The sequence below is a fragment of the Centruroides sculpturatus genome, unplaced genomic scaffold (genome assembly GCF_000671375.1).
Source record: "Centruroides sculpturatus isolate CEXI.00-Female unplaced genomic scaffold, Cexi_2.0 scaffold493, whole genome shotgun sequence".
In the NCBI taxonomy this organism is placed as follows: Eukaryota; Metazoa; Arthropoda; class Arachnida; order Scorpiones; family Buthidae; genus Centruroides; species Centruroides sculpturatus.
The window spans coordinates 146,715-160,034 of NW_019384608.1; the positions used below are offsets into that span (position 1 = coordinate 146,715).

Genomic DNA, 13,320 nt, shown 5'->3' on the forward strand with positions numbered 1-13,320 from the left:
TTTTTTTAATTTTATTTAAATTATATATATATATTTTCTTTTGTTTCTATGTATCCACTTGTTAAATAGAGTTTATAAACAAATACCATATCTTGAGGGAATTCAGAATTTTATGTTCCATGTAAAAACTCTGTTTACTTTACATTCCAATATTTTCTCCTGACTAAAGTCTATCAATGAAAGCTTAAAAAGTATAAAGGTTTTCATATCTTTTATATATAAACTTTGTATTTTTAAAAGAAATTTACTGTTTTAACATTGATATTTCGTCTGAATTCTATTTAAATGTTATTTTAAATCTACTTGATATTTATACTTATTTATTTTCTCGCTAGAGAGAAAGTATACATTTTATAAAAAAGATAATAAACCTATTAAAAGTATATTAATTCTAATAAACTTTTTTACAATTTAAAAATAAAATATAGCCTATAATTAAGTAGGATATTTTTACTAATTAATTCTATAAAATGTAAATATAAAAACACAAATTAAAGATAAATTTTTTCATTGTAAATATTTGTATAAAGATTTTAAATATTATTCACAGAAATCGTACGCCATTAACTTTGATTTTTTTCGAGTTAAATGTCCGGGAAGGGCTTTTAATTTTTTAAGTTTCAGATATATTTTAATAAACTGAAACGTTGTTTAAGGTCTGAGAAAGGTTAAATCATAGCATTCACATAACTACATGTTATCTCTCATGTGATAAATATTGTTTATCTGTACTATTGTTAGCTTAAATTTTATTTTATTCGATCCATTTTCGATTATTTTTTGTTCTCTTTTATACGTAAATAGATATAAATATAATTATTTAAATAAATATATAATTTAAACAAAAATTAAGCTGGTAATTTTTTGTTTAAACATCTATGATATGATTAATTACATCAATTCAAATTAAAATCAATTAATCTTATCATTTCAAAGGAAAAATTAAGTTATTTTTTTTTTGTTTTTAATTATAATTTTCAATATTTCGTCGTATAAATATTGATTTGAAACTTTAGACGTTTTCATCTTTATTATTTGTAATTAATTCATGAAATTCAATTAATTTAACTATTCATATTCGCTATTAAATTTTCTTTTTACTGTAGAATAATACGTTTGTATAGGCAAGTTAGCCACGTTTTCTTGCTTTTATTACTGTATCAATTTTTCCCACAAATTGATATGAAAAAATTATGTTTTTGCAAATTTAAAAATTTATATAAAAATATTAAGAAAATTTGTAATTTTTAATTTAAAAAATTATATTATTATTATAATTTTAACTTAAGGAAACGATAAAACTGTTTCGTAATGTTAATATATTGTAGAGAAACGAATAGAACATAATTGAAATCAGAGAATAAGTATATTTGAATGAGTACAGTATCATAGAAAAATTATTTTTAATATGAAGACATACCGGTATATGATAAAGATAATTATAAAAATGTCGTCAGTTAAAGAAAATCCTTATTAAGACTTTATCAACTCATAAAAATCTTAAAAATTTTAGAGTTGAAACAAAAACAATTTGAAATAAATCTCTTCAAAATAAATGAACAAAAAGACAGCTTTACTGAAAGGAATGAATCTTATATATATATTTTTTTTTCTTTAGCGAAGCTAAAAAATCATTCTTGTTGAAAGATCTGGTAGATAAAATACAGTCTACCTTGCTTTTATATTATCATTACAGTATTATTATTATTTTAATTTCAGCTTTAAAATATTTAAATAAATCTTAAATATATAATTTTTATATAGTAAATAATAATTTTCCATAAAGGATTTTTAAACTTTAAACACGTATAAATTGTTTACGTATTCGGATACGAATAATATTTATCATTTAGAATATTTACGTTTTAGATATGTTATCATTTTAATTTTTATAATTTTATAAATTATCGTTTATAATTATAAAACATTCAAAAGGTTACATAGTAGTTAGCATTAATAGACGAATGATCATTGCTATTCTGTGGATAATATAAATAGGATATTTCAAAATAATATTTTTACGTAATTTTATTTTTTTGAAATCATTAATTAATATTTGAAGAGTTTTTACTTGGAATATAATGATAAAAATTGGTTAAGCGTGAGCGGTTACAAGAATTTCAAACTTTTACATCTTAGTTTTTCAATTAGAACATCATTCCTTGTCATATATTTAATGTAAAAATAGGAAAAAAGTTCGATTTAAAAGCAAACTTTTTTCCTATTTTTACACTTTAATATTTTTAATGCTGATGAATTTTCTTAGAAAGTTACCTTACAACTTAATAAGCATCCTTATTTTGCAGTTAGTTTCCGAGAAGCTTGCTCATACTCATTACTTAATAAAACATGCAATATTATCCTAACACACAATAATATTTTTGCAATTTCGTTGAAAGCAAATACAGATTAACAGAAAAATTAATGTAGTTGTTAGCCTGTAAGGCAACTTTTCGTGTAGTTACAAGGTGAAGTACACGATAGATAATAGACGTAGTGTACGGTACAAGGATAAAGGTTACATTTTTAGATCTGCAGTTCCGTTAAAAAATAATTTTCGATGAAACTATTTCAAATAGTTTAATTAAGTGAATTTAAAATTTATAAATACATTGATTATATCAGCAATGAATTTTTATGGTCAAAGTGCATACGGATTTATCTTATAATATTCTGTATACATTACAGGAGAAAAATCTCTTAAAAATACACTATAATATAATTTTATTTTTTTAAATTTTTACCTTGATAATATGATAATTTAAGCAATTAATAAATACATTTATTTTCATTATTAGTTACAATAATAATTTTAAAAATTTATTTTTTAAACAAAGAATGAAATAAATTTTATTTTAATGTAAAAGCTTTTAAGCATAAGTAATAAGAGGAAAAAAAACTCTTATCTCAAACTACTTTTCGTGATTTTACTCCGTTATTTTACACTCGAAGATAATTATTTTAATTTTTTAGAGTCAAATTCTCGGAAAAAATAAGCTAGCATAACACGTTTAAAATTAGCGAAGTGGAAATTCCCGATAACTCATTATATACCGTTTTATACGGTCACTTAAACAAATGATGAAATATGCCCCAAAGAATATTTCTCAGAATGATATCTTAATTTAACAAATAGTTTTGGAAGCAATATTTCTACACAGATTGCTTGATACTTAGTATGGAAAGTAAATTATAAAATTCATCGTTGACAAGTTGATACTGAATGTCATACGTTGCGGGTATAAATATTAATTAGTGTTTTAATTCTATTTGGATTAATTTGATAAAAGAATTTTCAATTAATAATAGGTTAGTGTACCGTGTAATGGCGACGATTATAAGAAAAATAAAGTCTTCGATTATATTTAATAACTTTTAAGTCAAATCGCTGTTGGTTATCTACCATCTTTAATCAATTTTTTTTTAAATATATTTTTTTTTAATACTCACGTAAAAATTCTAGCTCGTAAAATAAATTAATTTTCCGACCTCTTTCTTACAGAACATTAATATTATAACGCTATAAGTTTTGAATTTCAATTATAATAAATTTTTTTTTTCTTGAAGCCAATTTACGAATTTGCTCCAATTTTCTTCTCTTACATAGTTGAGATGTAGGATACGTTACTGAGAATTTTTATAAATTGTAAGGAAAAGTTAACTTTGATATTTCAGACTTGATATCCACACTTATTGAATTGAATGAAGTGTGTATACAGTAAGATGGATGATTTTGGAAATAAAAAAAAAGTACTTGAAAGAAAAGTGCAAAATCTGATAGTGTAAGATTTCTGTCCAGAATTTATTATACATTTTTTTATATTATTATTAAACCTAATAATAGAATGTAAAAAGATTTATAAAATATAGATTTTTTTGAGAAATTACAGTTAAAACATTATTTTGAACTATAATTCATATAAAATTTTATACGTTTTATCGTATTAAAGTTTTTATAAGATATAAATTAGCAATATTCTTCCTTATATAAGATTAATTAATAACCGAACCTAGAATTTAATTGGGCTGAAATTTGAAAAAAAATTATAGATCTATAAATTCCCAATGTCGTCCGTCTGTCTGGTTGTCTGTCGTTCCTTAATCTCGAGTATGGTGTTAAATAACTTAAAGTATATTTATGAAAATCGAGGACATCCTCAATCATAAGTTATAAATTGAATCAGTAGCGTAACCAGATAATGTATTCTTTTTCCTGTAGATAACTGTAAAAATATACACATATTTACAATAATATGTTTCGGAAAGAAAAGATGTTTTTATTTTTGTGTATTCATTAGAGTACAGTTTTCAAATTGCCTATCTATATATTTTCATTATCGTTTGTATGACTTTCCTACATCAATTTCGAGAACGGAGTTAAGTAGATGAAAATCGAGATTTTATATACGGAAACTTTAGGAAGAGGAGGTTCCGATTAACTGTATAAGAACATCCGGTTTATATCGGAAGTCACGTGATTTCGATTAAAAAAATATACCGAGTAAGGAGTTAAATGACCGGCATGACTCGACTTTTAACAGGAGAAGTATAATGTACAGGGGATGCCAGATACCACTGAAATCCAGACCAGATACGGAAAGTTTAAGGGCTCAATTAAATGTATTCGAATTTCCGTTCTTGTCCGGAAGTCACTTGATTTTTTTTTTAAATTTAAAGATGATTAAAAATTTCAGCCAGGCATTGTGATGATGTCACAACAAATAACTGCTCGTTTATTTTTAATTCATGGTTAAGGAATATTAAAAACGATTTCGATTCATATGCTCCTTTCGTTCAATAATGAACTGAAAACATCAAACTATAAGAACAAAGAAATAATAAATATATAAAATAATATTGGAAAATAAGCTTGTTAAAATGAAATTCGTTTTTTTCTTCTTGATTCTATATTATTAAACTGCATAAAAAAATATTTCCATATATAACAATGAAATTAGAATCATTGATCAATAAACAGAAAAGTTTCAAATTTTAAAAAGATTTAAGAAATTTTATTTAGAAAAAATTTGTAAATTATTTAATTAAAATTCATATCTATTTACAAGATAAATTACCATTAAATTTTCAAGAAATCTTAATAAAAAAACTGTTAAATTTTAAGAGAATTTTCAAAATTTGTGTATTGGAAAGAGAGACAAATTTCTAAAAATATTCAGAAATTTTAAAATAAATTTATTTAAAAATAAATGTTTAATCCGAAACATTATTCAAACACTGAAGATGTATGGAAAATCAAAATCAGAGGATTTTTTTTAAACAGTCGATCAATACCCAGTTTGAAAAGTGAATTTTTTAAAGAGATACAGAATTAAGCGGACTCTATTATTTATTTTGTATAATAGTCTGGAAATACAAGAAATGAAATGGGAGAATAATGGAAAATTTCATCTGATTGACCGCCAGAAAAACTTCAATACAAAAGGACAGAATTTATTGATTGGAGAGTTTTTTTTTTTTATTTATTTTTGACCTCGAGTAAGATAGATATTTTGGACCAAATTAGAACGTAGAAGAAAGCTATTGTTATCCGATTTTTCAGCAAAAAGTATAAGTTTCTGTCTTTGCAATGACAGGTATATGGTTTATAAAATAGTTTAGTTTTCAATGGTTGTTAAACAACTTCTCTTATGAACTGTCATCTTATAGAAAAATAAACTTTGTGTTACGAATTTTAAAATGCCTTCTTTGTGTATTAAATTTTCGAAGAAAAATTCTCATTAAATTTCAATTTTCGACAGAAATTTTATTGATAATTTTCAATCGATAGATTTAAAAATCCGATTTTTATTACATTTCATTCGTGTTTGGTTAACTAAAAAGAAATTTTTGAAAGTTTAAAGAGTTTATATAAGCACCTCTTTATCTCCGGAANGAAGAAATAAAATGAAAAGGTAGGTAGGTCGACACACGATTTTCTCTCGCATTTTTCTTTAAAATTGGTCAAACGATCGAACAGATAGATAGATAGAGAGAGAGATAGGTTGAATTTCCACAAATTCTGACCCCCAAACAATACTTCTAGCGGCTATTTTACGGCGAGATTACGCGTTATAAATTAAATTAATTTGGCCCTTTCCCGCTTTCTACCGCTAGTATACATAAACACTGAGTATACCGGCAGTTTATATATATTTTTAAATATATATATATTTATTTATTTATATATTATTTTTCATAAATATTTTCTCGTTCGTAATGAGATATTTGGAAAAAGAAAAACACTTATCGGAAATGATGCGTACTTAATATTAACATATTTATATAATCAAAAATAAATAGAATTTAGTGTTTTTAAGATTAAAAAAAGGCAATTTTTTATACTTTTATTAGTTCACTAAATGTATATATATATATATATTAAATATTAAAAAGCATTAAAGTAACATTTTTGATTTAAGAGTGAAAATGGGGGAAGGGGAAGAAAGAAATGCAATTTTGTCCAAGTAATAATTTCGTTACGTTTTCTAGTTAAAAAGAGTTTTATTTATTTATGGAACAGACTCTATCATGAGTCAACAGAACAATTTTATATCCTTTGTCGTCGATAGGTAATTGCAGTGGAAATAGAATGACGCGATATTATCGTTCTTTCAGCTTTCACATGGAAGATCGGAAGCTACTCGTTTACATACAAATGTACATTGTACGAGATCGATAACCGGGTTGGGTTAGGCGCCGTTGTGCTTTCTACTGTTAAAGCTGTTTAACACTCGCTTGATAACTCATTCAATCTGCAATCTTTCATTTGCAGCAGCTACTACTGCTACCATCGGCGCGGACTGGCCAAATTTCGATTAAGATGAGTTAGTAAATTTGCTGGAGATGACAAAGATTTTTACGCTTCTACTGTTTCCATTTTCCTTTTTTTTTATTATTATTTATTCGGATTTACAAAAAGTGAAAATTGGTTAATGGTTTCCCTTCGTTTTTGATACTAAAGAAAGTAATGTGTTTGTAACTTTTTAAATTAGTTTCGTCTGTCGAAGGATTATGTCCAAATTTAATGCTTAAGTGATCGAAACCGTCGACAAGTTAGAAGTTTTTTTAATTCGTTTACGATACTAGATTTAATATCAACTAGTTAAAAAGTCTACGTCTGTTGTATACAAACTATGTGCGTGTAATATCTTAACCATGTTCTGTTCTTTGATGAAAATATTACCCTGTTTTTCTTATATAATTATCTTTTTATTAAATTTTAATTACAGTGATTTTAATTAATTCAAAACTAACTTTTTTCGGCGTTTTGTTTAATAAAATTCTAAAATTTACGTATGAATAATATGCATATCTATGTAAGCTTATATAAAATATTACAATTAATTTAAATAACGTTGTTAACAAATGTAAGATTTTAATGTAAATTTAAAAGCAGTTTTCGTAAGTTATTCATATGTTGTAATGCAGAATAGAATCACCATAAATGGCATTTAAAAGAAATGCCAGAAAGTTATATATAAATCATGAATTTTACATGAGTGTCTGTTATTTTACAGATAATATATAGAACTTTTGTCTCTGTATATTTTCATTTTTGTATAATATAACACGTAAATGCTTTTCTAAAATTTACATTTACAGTATATTTATCTTTATTAAATCTTAAGTAAAAGAATAACATAATTTATTTTATTCTAATCTATGCATATTTTCCAATAACTCATTTCTCTTTCTTAATAATTTCATGTAAAATATTATAGAATAAAATCTTAATTTATAATACACGAATATATAAAGCTGAATAGAGTGATCAGCATATTTATAAATAAGTATAGTTGAATAGTTTTAAATAAATGATAAGATTTCTTATATGTATACATATATATATAATTAAGTTATCGTAAAAGTTTTAATTATTTTACCGGGTATAATTAGCAAACAAAGCAGTTAATTAATTTACTAACTTTTGGATTAATTTCAATAATATGTATATTTAAGAGGTGCAAATTAATGTAAATTTATCCATTTTAATGACCAAAGTAGCATTTTAGAGATTAAACTTTAGCCTTTTATATTAATCAAAGTTAAAATTTGTAGAGATATTCTTGTAAAAAGGAAAAGTTTTTAAACTAGTAGAAACTGCGTTGATCTTCCATTTACCAAGACACAAAGAAGAGAAGAAGGGGGGAAAAACGGTCCAAATTACCAAAGAGAAAGAAGTCGGAGATCGAAAGACATCAATCTTAGCAATCGATGTGTCTTACCCACACGCAGATTTACCACACCGGAAGCAAAATGTCCGAATGAATACCAATTACCAAAGCTCTTTGTAACCGGCCGTGCCTTTTGCACTCGATGTAATTAGCTATCTTAATGATACGTAAAATAAACCGTTTCGTTTTCTCTTTTAGTTCCTGCCGCTACCTTCGACGTTAATTATATCGAAACCGGGAAGGATCTCAACTTAACGTGTGAAGCTCAAGGTCTATATCCTCGTCCCAATCTTCGACTTTATCTATTGTCGTCGGGGGAGACTATGAGGCAACAGTTAGATTCAAAGAAGACGGTGGAGAAACAGTCTCACGGCGTATATAACATCCAACTTCATCGGATGATACCATCGTTGGGACTACAAAAGTCTGAAGGATCGGTCTTTGAATGCCAACTTGAAATTCAGGGGTCCACCTATACCAGCACAAAGAGAATCGCTTATTATCCAGGTGAGTGTAGTCTCAATTCGGCTCATCTTTCCTGTATAAATATTCCGTAGCAGTAACCTTTTTTTTTTTTTTTTTTTTTTTAATACTNATTAATCTTATCATTTCAAAGGAAAAATTAAGTTATTTTTTTTTTGTTTTTAATTATAATTTTCAATATTTCGTCGTATAAATATTGATTTGAAACTTTAGACGTTTTCATCTTTATTATTTGTAATTAATTCATGAAATTCAATTAATTTAACTATTCATATTCGCTATTAAATTTTCTTTTTACTGTAGAATAATACGTTTGTATAGGCAAGTTAGCCACGTTTTCTTGCTTTTATTACTGTATCAATTTTTCCCACAAATTGATATGAAAAAATTATGTTTTTGCAAATTTAAAAATTTATATAAAAATATTAAGAAAATTTGTAATTTTTAATTTAAAAAATTATATTATTATTATAATTTTAACTTAAGGAAACGATAAAACTGTTTCGTAATGTTAATATATTGTAGAGAAACGAATAGAACATAATTGAAATCAGAGAATAAGTATATTTGAATGAGTACAGTATCATAGAAAAATTATTTTTAATATGAAGACATACCGGTATATGATAAAGATAATTATAAAAATGTCGTCAGTTAAAGAAAATCCTTATTAAGACTTTATCAACTCATAAAAATCTTAAAAATTTTAGAGTTGAAACAAAAACAATTTGAAATAAATCTCTTCAAAATAAATGAACAAAAAGACAGCTTTACTTAATCCACTAATGCGTGTCAACATGAATACTAACATCAATATCTATCAAGTATATCAATACACATTAATATTTCATAAACTGATCTTGAGAAAAATATATGAACATAAATCATAATAATGGGGTTGTCCTGTTTTGTTCAAGGTAAAACAAAATCAATGAAAGGATGCGCCCATCAAACTTAAACATTGCATTATTTTCCGGGCATTAATTATTAACTTAAATAAATAAATTCAAAAAATTANCATTTTTAAAAAAATAGGATTTAGCTACACTCTATCCAATCAAAATAAAAAAAAATATTTTTTAAATCTTGAAAAATTAGGAAGGAAAAAAAAGCAGTAATCCCATTAAAAGGCCAAAGCGATAAATAATAAATCAGACGAACAGACACACATATTTGCTATATGCTTCCATTTGTAGCGTAGTCGGTAAACAAATTTTATAAGAGTAAAGCTATTGCAAGAAGTTTTCTTGCTCAATCTGCTTGGCAAACTATTTAATTCGATCAGGAGTGAGAGTTCCTACATCTACGACTAGGAACTTACTCACCTATGGCGTTTTAACAGTAAGAAGCCATCCAATTTTCCAGCATTCCACGTCTGTGTATTAAGACTGACTATTTCAGTAAGATTACTTTATACTATCTAAGCTTCTAGCTTGAAATTTTCTACGTCTATATCGTAGTCAACGACGTGAAACAGTATTTTTTCTCTTTTCCGCTCGACCAGAACTCCCGAGTGACGAAGAGGGAGACAGAAGGAAAAAAGATCGGTTTATGGCTTTGGAGAACTGCCTATATTGTATGGAATGGTGTCGTAATGGCCACTCTGGGGTCTGGGCTCTTTTTTAAAGCTGGTTTATCATCCCTACGGACACACAATTATTGCTTCTAGACTGATCAGAAATAACTGATATCTAGCCTAGATATAAAAGGATATTTCACACTGTCTCTAAGAGAGAAATATCGCAGGGATTGATGTGGCAATGGTATAGTAGAATCTCCTCTTTCCTCCTCCATTCCCACCAAAGAAGTAGCCCGCTCCACCGATATCTATTCGATTCGGAAATAATCGTTAATGATTATCTTCCTCCATCCCAGTTGAGCAACTGTCTAAAATATCTAAGCTACTTAAAAGCTTCTAGGAAATACGAACTCCAGTTTTCAGTATTTGATTAATGTCGTATTAAATTTCATTAAGAACACGTCTGTGTAATAAAATGAAAATAGTTTTAAATTTATTGACTGGCATAGATTAACACATCTGTCCTACGTCACGATAATATCTCGGCTGCAAGTTAGCTTTACACATTTATGACACGACACGAGTTTCTACACGAATGTCACGTAAAGCTGTTAGTTGATAATTGTTTATAGTTTCATTTTATAACGGTTTAACAGCAAATATTTTCACTTATTCCATTATCGTTATTATAAAATTATAGTGATTTTCTTCTCGGGCCATATGTCTTTTCTCGTTTTAATATTTAATCAATCGTGTTAAATTGCAGCTACACAGTTTATTCACCCTAAAAAATCAAAGAAAAATATATATAATAACCAGTTCACAGTTCACCAATTTTACTGTTCTTAACTTTTTATTGTATATAAAATAATAATTGCTAATATTTTAATCTAATTCCAAATAAAAAACATTATTTAACGTGTTAAAAAATTAATCTGGTTCAGAGTCTCGTGGCATATTGTATAGAAAAATCCGTAGAAGAATATTAAAACAGAAAAATTGAGTTATAAATTAAAGAAAAGTGCGAATTCGATCATTGTATTTTAAGAAGTATACTAAAGAATTTTCACTCTTATTTTAGTAGTTATGGAGTTGGACATCAAAAATGCATTAGAATTATAACAGATACAAATAGGAAAAAAGAGAATAGAGAGAAAGGATCATCTTCAATGAGAAAATATTAGTTAGCAGGGCAAACATAGTCTAATCTATGAAATTCTTCAGAGATTACTTGTCTCGGTAAAAGGATTTTCTTGTCATATCTTATCGTCGGAATGATATCAAAGGAATTTTTTGTTTCATGCATGATTGATAAAGATTAAAAATCAGTATAGCATTTTTTTTATTTTATCTCGTTTTTTTTTCTGGGAATTAGTTGTTTAATGGATGTCCCATTTTTCTTCATTGGGCAAAAATCGAAGCTTTCTTTCCTTTAGGAAATGGAAGAGGAAATAAAACTGTACATTGTATATTTATAACGTCTTACTAATAGACTTGTCTCTTAAAGTTATTTGACTTGTAAAACGAAGATTTTTACAGCATTTTACCTTATGAGAGGTGACTTTTCTCTTTTGATAAATTTTGCTACCGTCTAAAATATTCATAAAGATGTCAACAATGAAATAAACGAAATTTATTTACATCGATAATAAAAGTTTTTTTCTATTATTATTATTATTCTGTCTACAGACCACGAGACATTACTCGAAGGATACAAATTAATCAGATCTATAAATAATTAATTAAATTATTTAAAATATACGATTATATGACGAAGAATAAAATAATAACAACACAAGTAAAAATAAAATTAAAAGAAAAAAATTTTTCTTTCGCGAGACTTGAGATTCAATTTATCGATTTAAGCGGAATCAGCAAATAATTTTTGCTAGAATTACTATGATTATTTTCATTTGAAACCTTAACACTTTATATAATTTTTACTGTTGAACTAACAAAATATTTAGTAAATGGGATTAAAATATTCCATTTAATTGCTTTTTTTACTTTTTAAAAGCTGTAGATTGAATATAATCTCATTAAAACTATTTATATTGTAAAATTTAAATCAATTGTTTGATTAAAAATAAACTATTAAATTTTCTATTTTTTGTACTGTACATACGCTAATTAAAAATTTTATATTTGTTTATCTTTTTTATTAAAAGTTATATAGTAAATTCTTTTAAAGCTTTTAAAACGATTTTAATTAAAGTGTATTTTATAGATGATATTTTCTTTATGAATTATTTTAGTTATGTAAATATTCAATACAACAAACATCTGTAAGTGTATTGACATCAGAAGTAGAATTTCACAAATTAGATTTTCGGATAGCAAACAACAGAAACCACATCTTGATTTCTGTCAATGGAGGTTAAGTTGAAGCAATGGTAACAGAAACTTCCTCTTTGATTTTACTTTGGCCATGTGGTAAGTGTCATTCAAGCGCTTCTACGTCTTACCATCTGACGTACAGATCTGGCTCAACACTAATTTCTTTGAGAAAGAACCATATATATTGCATTCAGTGAGATTAAACTAAGCAATATTACCTCCAGAGACTAAGTTAATTGACTTTAGCATTACGTTCTTACATAATTTACAATTTTGTTGACAGGAGCCAGATGTTTTAAGTATGCAAAATAAGTCTTTTCTATTGACAGAATTTAGCAATTTATCAATCGAAAACAGACAAAGTAAATAACTTGAATATATATAGAAGCTTAGAGTATTACAGGATCCAACATGGCAATGATTTAATAGAGATAAGAAAGGTGGATTTGAAGTAACATACTAGAAGATTTACACAGTAGAGTGGATAAAGACTAAGAATAGATTCGCAACTATTCAATAGAGAATACAGATATCAGACAAAGTAACTATTTTTTTTTAGTACTTTATTGCTTTTTTACAAAGATTTTATGGCTTATTTATCCTATTTGAAGTTTTACTTATCAGAAAGAGTTAAAGATAAAGTTTTTGCTTTCAAACTTGAGCATTAATTTATTTATATTCATTATTTAATCAATTCGAATTTATCTCAATATAGACTAAAGAATTCGATTAATTTATTGAATTATTTAGGCAAAGTTTTTTTTCTGTTTACTGCAACACGTATCGAAACTTCCAAACTACATTTAG

At 26.0% G+C, this 13,320-nt stretch overlaps 1 protein-coding gene across 1 annotated transcript in view; it reads left to right on the forward strand.

The window, feature by feature from the left end:
- LOC111625187 overlaps nucleotides 1-13,320 on the forward strand; it is a 75,553-nt gene that overhangs the window by 33,142 nt on the left and 29,091 nt on the right. Inside the window, exon 3 of the mRNA XM_023368252.1 lies at nucleotides 8,373-8,681. Within this exon, the coding sequence (XP_023224020.1) occupies nucleotides 8,373-8,681 (309 nt within the window). The remainder of the gene's footprint in view (nucleotides 1-8,372; nucleotides 8,682-13,320) is intronic.